Source organism: Notothenia rossii (assembly GCF_949606895.1).
Source record: "Notothenia rossii genome assembly, chromosome: 6".
Taxonomy (NCBI): Eukaryota; Metazoa; Chordata; class Actinopteri; order Perciformes; family Nototheniidae; genus Notothenia; species Notothenia rossii.
In genome coordinates this window covers 63,661,967-63,678,343 of record NC_136909.1, presented here as the reverse complement: position 1 = coordinate 63,678,343, position 16,377 = coordinate 63,661,967, and the positions used below count along the sequence as shown (strand labels likewise).

Here is a 16,377-nt window from a genome sequence, read left to right as displayed (position 1 = left end):
CGCTTTGGCTTTATGAAGCAGGCACGCAAACGGTTACGTCATGACGCAAACGATGACGCAAACGATGACGCAATGACGCAGCACCAGTCGGACTCTGGGCAGTGTGAAAAGAGCCGGAGCTAAACCGAAGAACTGGTTCTGAACCTGAAAAGCTCTAGCACGGAGCTTGAACCGGAGTTGCGTTGGTGTGAATCAGGTACTATATGACACTAACAAAAAAGTTGTTAAAAATAACAAGAAGTGATTTGTAAAATATCCCAAAAGAAAAATCTGCTTACAGTTCTGTTTCATATGGGTGTTGAAAGATGAATCCATAGATCTCTTCATTTTGCTCTCAAAGTGCACCAGATTGATGCTTTTAACTTCAATATTTAAAAAAAAAATCTTCCCGGTGTCCGGGACATGCCCCCGGACACCCCTAGAGGAGGTTAGGTCCCCCCACTTAAATCATGTTCACATGGATAGGATACTAAATACATTTGCACACATCATATCTTTCTGTTTTGGTGGTCATGCCACAACCGTGCATGCATTCATACGTGAGTCATGGTGACATATCTGGATTAAGAGGTTGCTTTTCCTTTGCACAGCATGAAAGAAAGGCCAAATGAATTGGTTGTGATTTTAGTTTTTTTAAGCAGAGGTTGAGTTCAATAATTTGTACGACCCTCGGAGGATGTTGTCAAAATTGAAAGGAAAAAGGTTCCCCACCCCTGCTGTAAATAATAATAAAACCCCTTGATTTATAACTTAACATCTCTGTCTCCTATTGATCTGAGTATATTATAAAGAATAGCCAGTTAATTGAAGCATTATAGCACAGGCCTTTGTCAGATGGTATATTACGCTGTTTTTTTCCTTCTTCGAATAGTTCTCTCTTTTTTCACCATACCTGTGTTTGCATCACTGTAACCAATGAGCACCTGCATGTGTATGAGAATGGCCCTGACACCATTTCAGCCCAGATTTACAAACTCCTAGCAGGACAAGCTCCAGCTCAATTCTCGCACTGAATTAAAAAAAAAGTGAGTGAGGGACTGCAATATAAGAGGGAAAGAAAGAGAAACTTTAAAACTGTTCAATTGTTATGATGTGTAAAGGCTGATATTGTTCTATAATCGTCTGAAACAGTTAAGGCATGATGTGAAACGGTTAACAAAGAAAAAGGGAAACTCAAGCTGCTGCTACACTTTATTTTATTTATCTAAAATTAAGCACTTTAAGATGCACATATTTTCAAAAGCTATTTTATTTTTAAATGCAGCGCGAGAGGAACATTACACATATCCACAGTATTTACTGTATATCTGTATAGTTCAATGTTAATTGACAATACTGTAAATATTGTTGTTTATGAATTGTACTTTCTTTATTTGATTGGCAGTCAGTTGTTGATTACATGCAGATGTTGATATAGCTACAGGCTACTTAAATATATATCACACTAATTCATAAAGCAACTTAGACATTTTGATGTTCCGGACCTTTGCATGGGGAGATTTCCTCTAACTGGACCTCGTTGAATTTTACTTGAATACCCCTGATCTAGTGGATCCAAAAAATAACACATACAGGCTGAGTTTAACACATGAGTGCACCTCTACACACAGACTCAATGGGTAAATGAAGCATGACACAATGGTCAGGGATTAAAGGCATTTATTTTCAAATCTGTGTTTTCATAGCAGGAAGCTCCAGAATTGAATATCACAAACACTGGCTCTGGTTCAAATGCTGGAGTGATGGCAACGATTCACCTTACAGTACAAAAACCTCCCATGAATACTCTGTCGTTAAAAAAATACAAATGACTTCACATGATGTCCTTTAGCTTTTAAACCAAGCTACTTACATTCCCTTCAATACTGCTGACATGCCTTCAGGAGCAATTTTGGGTGGGGTTTAGTATGTTGCCCAAGAACATTTTGATATGTTAGGGCTGGCTATCGAACCACTCACCCTCAGATTGGTAGATTAGCCACTGAGCCACAGCTATTTAAAAGTATACGTCATTATACCAGATAGGTCAGGTAAGAAACACTCACATTCTTCCATGATAAAAGGCATACTCTTGGCAAAAGCCCATTTGGAAAACGAATTATTATAAGACTTTATAACACATGACCATCCGGAACACTGGAATTAACACTTTGTGGTTGTAAACCAACCAGCCAAGTAGAAGTTTAGATGTATTTGTCTAAAATGTCACCACAAGACATTTGAAGGAAATTCTAATATTACATGTATTAATTATTGATTAAATATTAAATAAAAAAACTCTTCATTAGCTTTAGATACCAAAACCATGTTTGGCACCAGGCTATTTCTGCTCTAGAGTTTAGCTTCTTTACATGGAGGTCTATGCAGATCGCTCTGTTTTGGAGCCCGCCTCAAGTGGCCATTGGGTGAACTGCAGTGATTGTGACTGCTGCATGGCGAAAGTTTCATATTGAAAGAGAATATGATTTAGATCAGGGCCCAGGGTGGGGAACCTTTTTCCTCTCAAGGGCCATTTCAATTTTTTCAACATCCTCCGAGGGCCGTACAAATTGTTGTCGAAGTTAAAAGCATTAATCTGGTGCATTTTGAGAGCAACATTAGGAGATCTATGGATACATCTCTCAACATCCATATGAAACAGAACTGTAAGCAGATTTTTTTCTTTATGGATATTTTACAAATCACTCCCCTTTCAAACTGTATTCTTGTTTATTAATAACAACTTTTTTTTACTGTCATATAGTATTTTATACCTGTTTACTTTATTCTCTTATTTTTTTATAACTATAATGATCATATAAAGATGTGTCTTTATCTAACTGGTTGTAGTAAAAGCTTCTTATATTCGTTAGCATAGCTAGCTAACCAGATGCTGATAACAACAAAGTTATTGACTGTATGATCAGTATGACAGATGAACAGATCACCACTGGGCTTTCAACTAAAGACACAGCCACGCAAAAACTTCTGCATGTGTACAGCTCCTTATGGGTACTGCAATTTTGGAAGTTGCAGTGCCGGAGCGACGTTCCGGTGCTCTCTGCCGGAACTACAACCCTGTCAGACGAGACATATACCACCACGTGATGACACGTTAGGCTCTTGTTGTGTGCAAGGACCCTGATCTTGGCCAGGAAAAACAGGCACTCGCTTGTTTAATTTTTTTCTTTTTTGCGTGTGTTTATAAATTACCTCGAGGGCCGTACCAAATGGTCTCGCGGGCCGTATACGGCCTGGGGGCCGGAGGTTCCCCACCCCTGATTTAGATGATGAGATGATTACACCAAATTTAGCTTTTCATCTTCACTGAGTATTATCAAAAAAATAAAAGATTAAACATATTTATAAAAAATATTAATCAATACTGAAATATACTATTATTCATAATGTTAAAGTTAAAATATTGTTGATTCAGTGCATGCTCAGCCTAAAGATGTAGAAGCTATATGTGCTGTACTTCCTGTCAGAGGGGCCCCCCCAGGCTCTGGGTGAAGTGCTCCCCAGCATACAGGCCGTAGTGCAAGGTCTCTGTCTGCGCTGCAGCCCAGCACATCTGCAGGCTGGAGAAGCGAGCAGCCCAGCGGCCCTGAGGGTCCACCGACACAACCCCCCCCAGACCACTGACTCTGGACTTCATGTAGGCCAGCCCTAAGTCACTGGCAGCCTCCACGGACTGACCTGAGAGCAGAGGAGAGAGGAAAAAAGGTTCTAAATCAGGTAGAAGTGCTCATTGACAGGTCAGGGGTCAACTAGTGTACATCAGCGCAACAACAATAGAAAGAGTGGAGATCAAAACACCTAAGAGAGATATGATGGTGTTGTATTGTACTTTTGGAAATAAAACTGCCCTACAACATATATGTGTTCAACAGCTTTCCTGTTGAAGTGACAACAATAATATTTGATAAAACATTTCCTAGAGCCTAACCATAATTAATTTAATTTTTTTAATAGATTTGAATTAAAATGACAAATAAAGATGTTTCCGCCATGAATTGGTGCATAAACCAATCAGAAAAGAGAAAATGAAGAGTTAAACCTTAAATATTTCCCAGTGAAGGAGTCCCCCACTGCCCACTTTATATTTGTCCTTCCCAATGTTAAAATGAAACCATAGCCCTCACACACATTTACAATCCCTGGCCAGAGCAGTAATTCAAGACACACTAATTTAATTATTTGCAGAAATTGCCTGGTTATAGGCACTGTTTCGTCACTGCAGAAATCCAGATTGTGTTACCTTGCTCCATGTGGAAGAGGATGAGTCTGGCCAGAGTCACCTTCATGATGGCTTCTCCGTGGCCTGTGGTCGACACTGCCCCCACCTGGTCATCAGCGTAACCTCCAGACCCTGCAGGGACAATTTGAGGAAAAATAATCTCTTTTACGTTTTTGTAATTTTCATCCCATTGCGATGTCTGATTGTCAAGCGGTTGTGACAGTATAGTAAGCTAGACATGTCTGAAGAGGCCAAAATCCACCTGAAGCTGTTTATTAATCACCTCTGAAACTCTGTGACACTGATGTAAAATAATTTAGCAAGGGGTCAAATTTGACCCACAGACAACTGGATGCTTTGTCTACAGAATAATCCCAATGCAACATGTGTGAGCAGTATTGAACAATAGGTTATCAGACACAACGCTCATAGTCAATAATTAACTAAGCAGACATTTTTCACTAACTAACAAACAACTTCTGCAGGTCAAAGGTCAGCTGCTGGAGAACGATTAGTCTAAAAAAACACCTTCCAATCTGTTTGGTGCGATATTGACGTCAATAGATTTCGTGCTCGCCCTTAAAGGTTAACTCCAGACGGTTAGTGTGACGACTGACCTATGCAGGGTGTGTCGCCCACCCGGCCCTCCATCTTGTTCAGAATCCCCCCGGTGGAAGTGGCGCAGGCGATGTTGCCCTCCGAATCCACTGACACTGCTCCAACCGTGCCCATCTTCCCCCTGCACGAGAAAACATAAAGGAACAGCAAAAAGTCTCCTTTAAAAAAAAAGAAAATTGATAAAACGTTTATAATCACTGCAGACGTGAACTCAATAAAAAGGACACAGAGAAACAACACATAAAGATAATATAATTTATTTTTAATTGGAATAAATAAACCACAATTATAATATTAATAGATATCATATTAAAAACAATGTTAAGTTCATCAGTTTGCTGATATATACTCTTTTAATTCACATGAAGAAATCCAGTGAAAAAAGGGGAACATTTTGTTTTCCAACATTTTTTTTTTTACATTTCAGTTTTGAATTTGCCATACATAATCAATAAGTTGACCAAGAATTCAATGATGATTCAAAATGTATAATGGCGTTTTTACACTGATATTAATATTAGTTTTAGACAATATATAACCATATATTTGAGTCCAAGAAGTATGTATTCAATGGTATAAATGGATTAAAATATTATAGTTTATCATAGCATAAATTACATTTTCTTTGGTGGGTATATATAGTGTAGAATTGTGATTGATTCTACTTTGATTTGTATAATAACCTGGTTATCACTTTAAAGCTAAAACTGAGCTTATAGTCCGGTAGCCAAAGCGTGATTTTTGGATGAACCTTGTTTCGTCTGATAAAGGGTTTTTCCTGCTGTTTCTTGTAGCTTGGAGGTACCTCTTCAAAATACAGGAGGGTGCCCGGTGATGTCCCTTGAGAATTTTTGGATATGAACCCTTTCATGGCCAAAACGCCAAAATCCCAGAAAAATAAGGATTTATGAGATTTCATGCAAAATACTTAAATCAAATGCACCCAATTTACTTTCTCCAAAGTGTATTCAAAAGGAGTACAGGAGGGTGCCCACTGATAACCTTTTAGCATGTTCAGATATTAACCCCTCCATGCCCAAAATGCCTAAATCCCAGAAAAATAAGGATTTATGAGATTTCATGCAATAATATTGAAATATATTCAAATCAAATGCATCACATTTGCCTTCCCCAATATTTATATTCATACAGTGCGTTGTATTCTAAATGAATTCATATTAACCCTTTCAAGCTGACCCAGCAAAACATACTTTTGTAGCGCAGTGAATTTTGCAAAGACAATGAAAACAACTTCTCTCTTTTGCTAACGCAACTGCGTGGCGTTTATTACCAACAACAAAAAGGAAAGGCAAGCAGATTGTTGAATAACACTTTGCTCATTAGCATATAGAAATGACACATTAGAAATATTGCTGATGATCATCTAGTGTTAGGATCTTGAGCATCCCACCTTGAAACACGCACAGAACATTGTGCATGGCAAACTGCACTTCTTGGAGTTGCAAGGGGTCTCACTCTTGCAGCAACACCTGATCATTTCCAAAATGTAATCTGGGACACGTTTGGCATCCTCTGGTAGATGGATTGGGATCAGTGACCTGTTGCACGTATCTTTTTTCCATCCAGATTCCTCTGGGTTCAGTGCTGGCAGCAGGTTTGCATTGAGATTTCGCTACAACATTGCCTGAAAGTGGGCCCTCTTAACATTCTCAATGAAGGCTTCATTTGTTGGTGGTAGAGCAGCAAGGTTTGGAGCAGACATATGTCCTTTTCCATTCTTTTTCCCCCAGACAAGTAGCCTTGTGTGTGACATGTCTGTGCTCTCCTTTATGCCATAGCAGGCTGAGATGAAGGCAGTGGCTTGGTCGAGGACTTGCTGGAATGGTGCATCCATGTTGCTGATAGTTGGTACCCAGCTTTCAGGACGTTGATGACAGAGCCTTTTCCCAACCCATAGTAAGACGCTATAGTGTCACATCCCGATTTGGCATGGGCTGGTAAAGGGTTCTCAACAATTTCTGAATGCTTGGACAGTGTCACCTTGATGTCCACTATTGCTCTTTCCTTGCGGGGGAAATTATGGCCCTTTGAAAGGAGCCGGATCTTATGGCTCCGTTCCTTTCAAAGAGCCGTTCAAAAGAGCCGTTCTTTTAAAGGGGGCGGGGTTACTAGGTTTATCTGCGAAATAATCACCAGGATAATGATTGACTGTATTGCCAGACCTAATGTCAATAATCTGCATTGTAAACATGACACAAGGTGGCGCCATATCCATGTAATTCATGTCCGTGAATGTACTTTGAATTTACCCTCTGTATGTGTTAAGTAAATAAAGTTGCCTTGCCTTGAATGAAATTCACGCAACTCTTATTAGATACTGTGTTTGTGGCGATGGAGATTATTTGTTGACTCTGCTTTAAAGGAGATTTTGCCTTTACAAATGGTGCGCTTTATCACTGCCTGAGTTTTGGTTGAAGTGCATCCAAATGCTGCTGCGTTTGGCTTATTTTCCATCCGAAAAACACGTCGTCTACCTGCTCGTACCACTTGTTATGACTTCTCTCTCTCGCGTATTCCGTCAAGACCTACCCCATCTCACTCCTTGTGCTGAAACCTACCAATCAGAGTAGGGGCGGGTCTTCACAGCATACGTCTGGGGAACAAAATCAAGCTTTTTAAAAGGCGAGTGGATTTTGGCAGGCAGTGAGTGCGGACCAACGATTGAACGATAAAAAGAACGGCTCTCACCAAGTACGACTCGGTTCCCCTCGTTCGTACCAAAGAGCCATTCAAAAGAATCGGCTCGTTCGCGACCGACACATCACTAGTACATCCAGTCCTGCCTGATGGTAATGGTGAAGGAGTAGGACGAACACATCTGTGTCAGCAGAAACCACAGAGATTGGATGGGCTTCTTCAGCCAACCCCAGGACTTGTTGGCTAATGATGGTGTCAGCTTCTTCCTGCTGATTTTCTAGCTCATATCAGCTCCTTCTTTCTTCCATCCTGATCTCGATGGGGCATGAGTCCTCCCTTGTCACCACCAACTTGTGTTCTTTTGTGCCCCGTAGATAGAAAAGCCTGTCTTCGGTCAGTTCCTTAAATAGTAATAGGTTGAGCCGTTTCTTGTTTTCAATGGATGACAAGACAACCTTCTGGGCTGGTAGCTTAGTTGATAGGATGAAATGATGTTTCCTATTGACCACTGTCTCCCTGACATCCCTGGTGACAGACTTGATACTGTAATCATAGTATCTGTCAAAGATGAGGTAGACGTCAATCTCTGATAGGCATGAAATCAGCCGTGTTTTAACATTATCAATAAAATCAGCGACAGTACCATCAGCTATTAAGGAACAGGTTTCTTTTGAGTATTGGATCCTCACTTTGCTCAGCTGGGAAACGTTTGGAGCTTGCTCTTTTGTTGAAATTGCAGTTACAGCAATAACAATGAATTCCAGCAGTGACCCTGAGCCCCGGTGATAACACCTGAACAAACATCCAGAGGAGCTTCTCCAACTACTGCTGCTGAATGACTCAAAACTGTTGATTTGTGTGCTCAGCAGGTTTGGGGAGTAACGGACTGCATGTTTACGCCTACTGCCTGAATCTGCTTTATTGTTTCACTTTCTTTGTTTCACTTGTTATTTTTTTCAGTAGGTGAACCTATATGTTCATAAAATAGTGTATTGAGCTTAACTATAATAAAATAAAATGGAGTATGCAGACTCAGCAGGATTCAGATTACCTCCCTGATGGATGGGAGTATTTTTAGAACAAATGCTAATAAGCTTAAAGACGTGGTGACTCACATTTGGCTCTCCACAGGGTTGGCATCAGGCGCCAGGTTCTTTGCCCAGCGCATGCGGGAGTACTCAGTGATGAGGGACTCAGGGGACACCTCGGGGACCCCCATGGACCGGGCGAACTGACTGGCCCCCTCTGCTGTCAGACATGAGTGACTCGTCTGAAATCAATAATCAAAGGTCACATCCTTAAAGAGGCCTTATTATGCTTTTTGGGGTTTTCCCTTTCCTGTATTGTTATATAGGTTTTTGTACATTGTAAATGGTCTGAAAAGGCTAAAATCCCAAAGTTCCTCCAGAGGGAGTTTCTCTCCCACACACTCTCCCCCCCCCCCCTGCCTCCATTGGACTCATTTGTTTACTTATGTGACACAGTGACATCATTATGTAACACTTGTGCTTCTATTGGCTAGCGCTCTAACACATTATGCATGATAGGATAAGCGTTGGGAAATCTGTAAGTGGTTGAACAATCATAACAGAGCTGGCCAGCTAACCAATCAGAGCAGACTGGGCTCTGGTTTCAGACAGAGGGTGAAAAGAGGTGCTGCAGCACAGGCAGTATGAGAGAAATAAAGGGCTTTTTGAACATTAAAGCATGGAGACATGTAACAGTAGAGACACTACATACAAATATGAACCTGAAAATAAGCAAATTAGGGCCCCTTAAAGTTTACATTTGGTATATTTGTTTTCTCATTAATTTATTTGCATTGACGAAATCCAATAGTAAAGGAAATCAATTACTTACATATTGTGACACTTGGATTAGGTTACTAATGATACTTTTTCACAGGTAACTAGTAATTATAATGCAATACATTTTTAACGTAACCCTCCCAAACCCTGTTACTTCTTCCTACCTTTTTTATTTTTACAACTCCCAAGTGTATGCTTTAACGGTTAACCATTCCATATTTAAAAGGTACACACCTTGTCCATGACCAGTCTTGCCAGCTGGATGGGGTTGGCGATGTTGCGTACAGCAGAGACAGCACCACTACCCAGAGTCAACCCATGCATCACAATGGCATCCATCTCCACCTCTCCTTTGATGTTCAGCACTGACCCACACCCTGAAACACGATTTGAGAAATGTTTGTATAGAGGTATGCCTTTGTGGAATAACAATCCTTAATATCTTTTATGTAAATAATCCTGGCAGTATGTACAGAATGTGATCCACATATTAAACAGCAATTTATCCGTAGGAGTTCCACATATTTTTACAAGTGTAAAATGGTCGTGGTGCTAGTTAGGGGCAGTTATTACCATATTACCACTTGTTACACCCCATTTTGAACCCAAAAAATCCCCAAATTCCTAAATTGATCACATTTTCATCAAAAGCAGTTGTTAAAGTAATAAAATAAGTCAAGTTATCTTAAATTTAACAAACTGATCAAGAATAAGAATTGCATTTAGGGTCATTTTTTGTGTAAATATGTTCGTATGTGTAAGTATGTATGCATGTGTTCATACAGTGTATTTCTACTTTGCTATTACGGTTATTAAATACATATAAGACATTTAATGTTAATGTACAAAAACAAATATGGGTAAATAGATTTCACATTTAAGGTATAGAACATTTACCAAACCAACTTAACTAAAGTAATAAATGCAGTGATAGTGATTTTTTTTTACAGATTTGTATTTATATGGTATATATACATTACATTGCATGTTACTTGTTAGACGCTTTTATCCAAAGCGACTTTCATACTCAATACTGTGGGCAATCCCCACAGGAGCAATTTGGGATGAAGTGTCTTGCCCAGGGACACAAGAACATGCTGACTGCAGTGGGGTTTGAACCTATGACCCCCTGATCTGAACACCAACGCACAACCCGCTGCACCACACGCCTCCATATACAGATGAGGATATGTAGAAAATGCAGTATGTGTAAGAAGGATGCCATTATGCTGCATGTATTTAATAAGAGAGTAGATTTGTATGATTACCTGCATTGAAACAGGGGTTATTCTCCAGGATGCTGACAGCCTCCACCACAGCGTCCATGCTGCTGCCCCCTCCCCGGAGGATGGTGAACCCCGCTCGAGCGGCAGAGCACACCCCCGCAGTGGACATTTCTGACCGGTCCTTCGGGATATGACCCGCCCCCCCATGTACCACTACTACTGGCAACATGTCATTCACCTGGGCAGGAAAGAGATAACACAGGATGTTAAATGTTAAAGGAGCTACATGTAACATGAAAGGACAATTTTAATATGATGTGATTAGTGTCCTGCAAAACTGATTCAGTTTCCCTCTACTGTCCACATTTCTGGTTAATCTTTAGGGCAGAACAAATTCTGACTATCAAGATTTTATTTAGTTGTCATTGTTTAGAGATTACAATTGGATAAGGTATCTTACTGGTAAACAACAGGCCATTAAAAGAAGGATACATCGGTCAAAAATGTTGCAATATGGCATTTTTCTTTAAATGCATTGTATAAAGCCATTTAAATGTATAACTTGCTTTGATTTAGCCTTTGGCATTTGTCTTACTTTTCTTTTCTTTTTTTGTGATGAATACATGGATATTCAGAGAAATAATATAGCCTTCATTTATTAGAATATGTAATGATTAGATTAAATAACTTGTGTTGCTTCACTAAATTGCAGTCTAGTAGATAAAAGTTATTGGAGCAAATAAAGCCATAAAGGTCTTAAATCTAACCTTTGCTCTCAGTTGAACATCTTTGACAACCTTATACAGTCTATGTTGACAACACACATTTCGCACTACTCGATTGTGAAACTATTTAATTTAACGTCTTTTTTTTTTAAATAACAACGACAAGGCAGAAAAGAAAAACAGAAATTGTGAAAATGCGTCACCTCTAACTCTGCTGTTTGAACTTAGCTTACTTGTAGTTGTCTCGCGTCGCGTGAAACTAAATTAGTCTCATGTTAAATTCGAGCACTTGTATTAAGCATTTACATACGGCTACATATTTAAATAGGCTAATATTAAATAATGAGAGCTGGGCTGTGTGTATTCCGAATTGACGAGATACATTACAGAAGGCTGAAATTATGTTATAACAAACAAGCATTCACGTGTTTTCAGGGATAGCATGGTTCGACATGGTAATATGGAGGTATACACTTACTCTCACAGGCCCAGGGCGACTGGTTCAACTCCACTAGTTACTAAATAGTCGCATTGTTAACATTTTCCGTCAACCTAAACCACTCACCCTGAGCATTTACGTTTTCTTGCAGTTCACGCGTTGCTAACGTGACGCTAAACACTACAGCTGTAAAGATATTAAAAGTATAATTAGGCGACACCAAAGCCTACATGCACAGAATATGACACCCTGAATACAAGACGGCGAACAAGTCACCAAAAATATCGCTGAGGAGTGGTAAAGCTCAGGAATTCAATATAATTTCCGGGATATGGGAATCACACTTTCAAAATAAAATACAACTAACATGCAGCATTATTGAAACATGTCTTAGGAACTATTATGAGATTTAGGCAAATGTTTCCATGATATCTTTGCTATGGAATAGTTTTCTTTTAAATACAGGCTTTTTTCAAAAGTCTAAATTATTTTAATTTTGGGATGCTTGCTTCAACACATGCCAATCCAATCCAAATAATAGACTGAAACACATGACAAACAAGCAATATGTCAATCGATAGTTGTAGAAAGTCTGGTAACATGTATCTGCAGCTAAACGCAAGGGTCATGCCAAATAAAATACTCTGTAGTCAAGTGTAACCACAAGGCAACTTCTATCAAACAGCCCTTTACTAAAGGTATTGTTATCTGAACATATCTGAACATAAAACTCATGCATGCACAAAAAAGATCACTTCCAACCACCATTGCTTTTTTCTTTATCATTTATTTTACTGCACTAAATAGGAACCCTCGTTTGGGTGAAAGCTGTCGAGCAGCCCATGCAAGCCTTTCAATTGTGATTGACAGGGAATGTTGTTGGTTTGCATGGTGTTATTATGATGACGATTACATGTCTGGTTGTCTTTTTAAAGTCTTTACTTTCATGCACCGACTTGCAGCTGCTGCCCCTCTCATTACATGTGGGCTCTCTCCTTGCATTTTGATTTAAACTGATGCTCAGAGAGCTGACCATGGTGCTGAAATACAAATCCACCTGGTTGTACTATCCACACAGTGTGTATGACCCTTCAGATTTCAGAAAAATAATGCATAATCAAATGTCTTTTTTCAGTAATTCTTAGATATTTCAGATATCAGTTTTCCCCCAATTCTGTTTCTAAAAGTACTCCAATAAAGTAAATGTGTTACTAATTTTAGATTAATGTGTCACAATTAATTATCATGTCTCTACAGCTTATGTGGTGTATACTCATGTATCTAATACTAATGTTTAGGTAAACCTCTTCACACAGCCTATAATTCAAATGGCATTCACTGACATACTGTAAATTTCACCCTACAGCCATACATGTAGGTGGTAAACCTCGGGCTCCATTCTGATTGTTTTTCAGCATGGGGAAGCAGTGTGTGTGTGCGTGTGTGCGTGTGTGTGTGTGTGTGTGTGTGTGTGTGTGTGTGTGTGTGTGTGTGTGTGTGTGTGTGTGTGTGTGAGAGAGAATGTGTTTGTGAGCTGGAAATGCTGGAAGGATGGATAAAAAGGAAGGACAGAATGAAGAGGTGGGAGAGAGAGAGAGAGAGAGGGAGGGAGGGTGAGGGAAAAAAAGAAAAGGGGATGCGCGTCATTCTCACACGCAATGAGTGGTGGGAGGGGGAGGAGGAGGAAGAGGAGGGTGCAAACACTCTTACTGTGAATGGTTTCAGATACACTACTGGAAAATGGCTTTTTAGACATTTTGTTGATTGTTCATTGACTTACTGAAATAATGGTTCAAGTAAACACTATACAATTGATTGCATTCTTTTTTAAAGGTTACAATTCCATTCATTTTCCAATAATTTAATTGTCGCTCCTAAATATGAATGTAAGGCATAAAGCCACATTATTATCTGTTATTCTATTATTACATTTTCGTGTGAACTTATGTAGTTCCAACTTAATTGAAAAAGTAAGGATTTAGACGAAGTGATACATGTGATTTTATTACGTTTTAGGGGGTTTAGCCCTTAAACATGGCAGATCCATCCCCATATATCAAGAGGTAGGATTTTCAATTACAGTAATGTCATTTAAATAAATGTCTGTTAACTCATTTCATGTTCAAGATTTTAAGTCAGCAGATGTTAAAGTGTTATACCACTTTAAGAGAGCAAACAATACTGTAGGCATGTTATAGTAACCGTTAATTATAATCCATTTGTTTTATTTTCATAATGAATACATAAAAGATGCTTCATTCGAGGTGTGGTCCTACAACACCCACAATGCACCCTTGATGAACAATTTATTTTCTCAGTGTGCTATGTTGGCGTGAGCGCGCATCTGAACGGTGAGTGGAGCCCCCCATTCTCAAATGAGAGCTGCGCGCTCCCGCCGCAGGAGAAGTGAACGCGCTTGAGGAGCTGCGGTCCCATTGACGGTTCCGTCTCCCTGACAGCAGCTTCAGCATCAGCGGCGGCTGCACAACCAGAAGAGTCCGCCTCGCCCAGCAGCCAGCAGCAGACTCAGCCGGGCCCCCCCTCTCTGCCCGGCCTGAAGGAAGGAAGCGACATCCCACTCCCGTGTGCCATCATCCCGACCGACTGCTGGAGATATGTACTCCCCGTGAAACCGAGGTGGTGGAGGGGAGAGGCGGGCGGTGGGAGGGGGGTGGGGGGCGAAGACAGCGGAGTAGCGAGAGGGAGAAGGAGAGGCTGAAAACCGGGAACCGAAGCACTGCAATCACCGTCACCGCTGCTACTACTACTACCGCAGCTAGCAGCGACACATTGCTGCTCCCGCCGCCGCCCTGGGTGCCCCCCGCCGCCGCCATGGGAACTCCGCATCAGTCGCTCCAACCGCCGCTTTGTCCGTGGGCCATGTCGTGATCCGTGGGCTCCGCAAGCGGGTTTTCTCTCCGTGATCCCGACTGAGGCGAGGAGGCGAAAGGGAGGAAGAGGAGGAGGAGGGAGGGGAGGAAAGTGGTGGTGGTGGGGAAGATGTTCGCCTCGGTGGGGCCTCGGGGCGCCCCTCGCCCACCCGTCGCCCCGGCCATCCCGGAACCGGACCTGAGCCATCTGACGGAGGACGAGAGGAAGATCATCATGGCTGTGCTGGCTCGGCAACGGGAGGAGGAGGCAAAGGAGGATGCCATGTTAAAGTAAGAGAGAGAGAGAGAGAGAGAGAAAAAAAGAGAGAGAGAGAGAGAAGGAGAGGGGTAGTGTGAGAGAGAGACTGGGCCCGATGGGCTATTTATGTATGTGGTAAACCTCGGGCTCCATTCTGATTGTTTTTCAGCATGGGGAAGCAGTGTATGTGTGTGTGTGTGTGTGTGTGTGTGTGTGTGTGTGTGTGTGTGTGTGCCTACATCATGCAGGTCCCTCCACTCTCTCACTCCAGGCCCATGTACAGATGTGTGCAGCTGTACCATGCAGGGTCCACATCCTCTACTCTGGTCCAGTGTGATGCTCACACTGACTGTGCTGGGTCAGGTGTAACTTTGCTCAGGAGAGAGGAAGAAGAGGTTGGTGGGAGGATGAAGGGGTGTGTCACCACACCATCATCATCAGCAGCATCATGCTCCACTCAGATGAAAAAACAAGGTCTTATTTCTCATGAGAACTTGTCTCCCTAACATCAAGTGGCTGATTGACTTTTGTTTCATTTATAGATGCAGCAGGAAATGGCAGAAGCCTCCCTGGCGTTGAGTGTAGTAAAAGTAAAAACCCCTCTCTGTTGGCTTTCTCTGTGAGCATCCATCTCAACAGCTGCTGTTCCCAGCTCTGGGGTGCGGTTGAGCCTTTCCCAGCCGTATGCACTGTATGTAGGCCAGTGCTCTTGCAACACACACATTGCACAGGCTGTTATAGAACCAGTAGTCCTGTAACAGTGTGAGGAAAGGTGCCTGTGTAATGTCCTAATGTCATTTGAATCAGGAGTGACTAACTGTGTGCACCCCCCCTCCTTCTCCTTTTTATCTACCATCATACATACATGCAGGGTGAAAAGTCTAATCTGGATTTATTTTTCACTGTAATCGGTGTAGAAATCCACCCCCCCCCCCCCCCCCCCCCCAAGTTAAAACAATGCCTTTTCTCACGTTTTCGGCATGGTGTGCATGAAGCTGCACGAGAAAGATAGACCGACCCACCTAAGCGAGGCGCTCCTCAAGCTTTATGTCTCTGTTCTATTTTAAGCCCCCTGTGCGGACTGATAGCCCAGCACTGGAACGGAGGATCGATTCATTGCATCTAAAGAAGGAAATGTCCAATACATGGCTCCGGCTATATATTCCGGCTAAGTGGCTATGCATCATTTTCAGTAGTTTATTAGCAGTCGTGGATTCACTCATATCAGCGGCTGCACAGAAGGCAGGCTGTCAGCACATACATGTCTTAACCTATATTTGCTTCAGCATCGTTTCCCCTCATCACTGCTTGGATTGAGATCGCAGTAGCAGAGCAGTGTGTGTGTGTGCCTTTACGAACTGCACTGAAAAGCTTTGCACTGGTTGACTAATACATTCATGGTGAGTGTACTAGCAGTAGGGCAGTGTGGGTTGTAATGCAGAGAGGCAGGGAATAAACTACTCTTATGAGAATTTTTAAATACACTTACCGTCAGATGCGTTGCTTTTAAAGCATAGGATTACAGCAGATAGCCCTAGCCACTTCTCACTTCACT

General features: G+C 41.4%; 2 protein-coding genes across 26 annotated transcripts in view; one reads left to right on the top strand and one right to left on the bottom strand.

Annotated features, from left to right (window-relative positions):
- Positions 1 to 1,642: 1,642 nt before the first annotated feature.
- Positions 1,643 to 11,964, bottom strand: asrgl1 (asparaginase and isoaspartyl peptidase 1). Of its 2 annotated transcripts, none has more exons than XM_079689651.1 (7): positions 11,820 to 11,964; positions 10,572 to 10,767; positions 9,538 to 9,680; positions 8,611 to 8,765; positions 4,837 to 4,958; positions 4,241 to 4,351; positions 1,643 to 3,678 (listed from the first exon to the last, which is right to left on the bottom strand). In XM_079689651.1, exons 1-7 carry the CDS (start codon positions 11,826 to 11,828, stop codon positions 3,464 to 3,466), a joined length of 951 nt encoding a protein of 316 aa, XP_079545777.1. In that variant the 5' UTR covers positions 11,829 to 11,964; the 3' UTR covers positions 1,643 to 3,463. The 2 variants fall into 2 exon arrangements, with proteins under 2 accessions (XP_079545777.1, XP_079545778.1); XM_079689652.1 differs by having other exon boundaries at positions 11,733 to 11,954.
- Positions 11,965 to 14,068: 2,104 nt separating this feature from the next.
- The window catches only part of LOC307044420 (regulating synaptic membrane exocytosis protein 1-like), a gene marked incomplete at its 3' end in the record, with an annotated part of 141,083 nt that continues 138,774 nt past the window's right edge, over positions 14,069 to 16,377 (top strand). For 3 of the 24 annotated variants that reach the window (XM_079689641.1, XM_079689630.1, XM_079689619.1), the window contains exon 1: positions 14,070 to 14,854. In XM_079689641.1, the coding sequence (XP_079545767.1) occupies positions 14,694 to 14,854 (161 nt within the window). In that variant the 5' untranslated portion in view covers positions 14,070 to 14,693. Of the gene's footprint in view, positions 14,855 to 16,377 lie in introns of all 24 variants that reach the window. The other 21 variants (XM_079689623.1, XM_079689624.1, XM_079689626.1 and 18 more) reach the window with 13 other exon arrangements.

Coding starts and splice junctions, on each gene's coding strand:
- asrgl1 (XM_079689651.1), bottom strand. Junction 4,959..8,610: donor AACCCTGTGGAGAGCCAAAT/GTGAGTCACCAC, acceptor TTTCTCGTGCAG/GGGGAAGATGGGCACGGTTG. Junction 4,352..4,836: donor GGGCGACACACCCTGCATAG/GTCAGTCGTCAC, acceptor TTGTCCCTGCAG/GGTCTGGAGGTTACGCTGAT.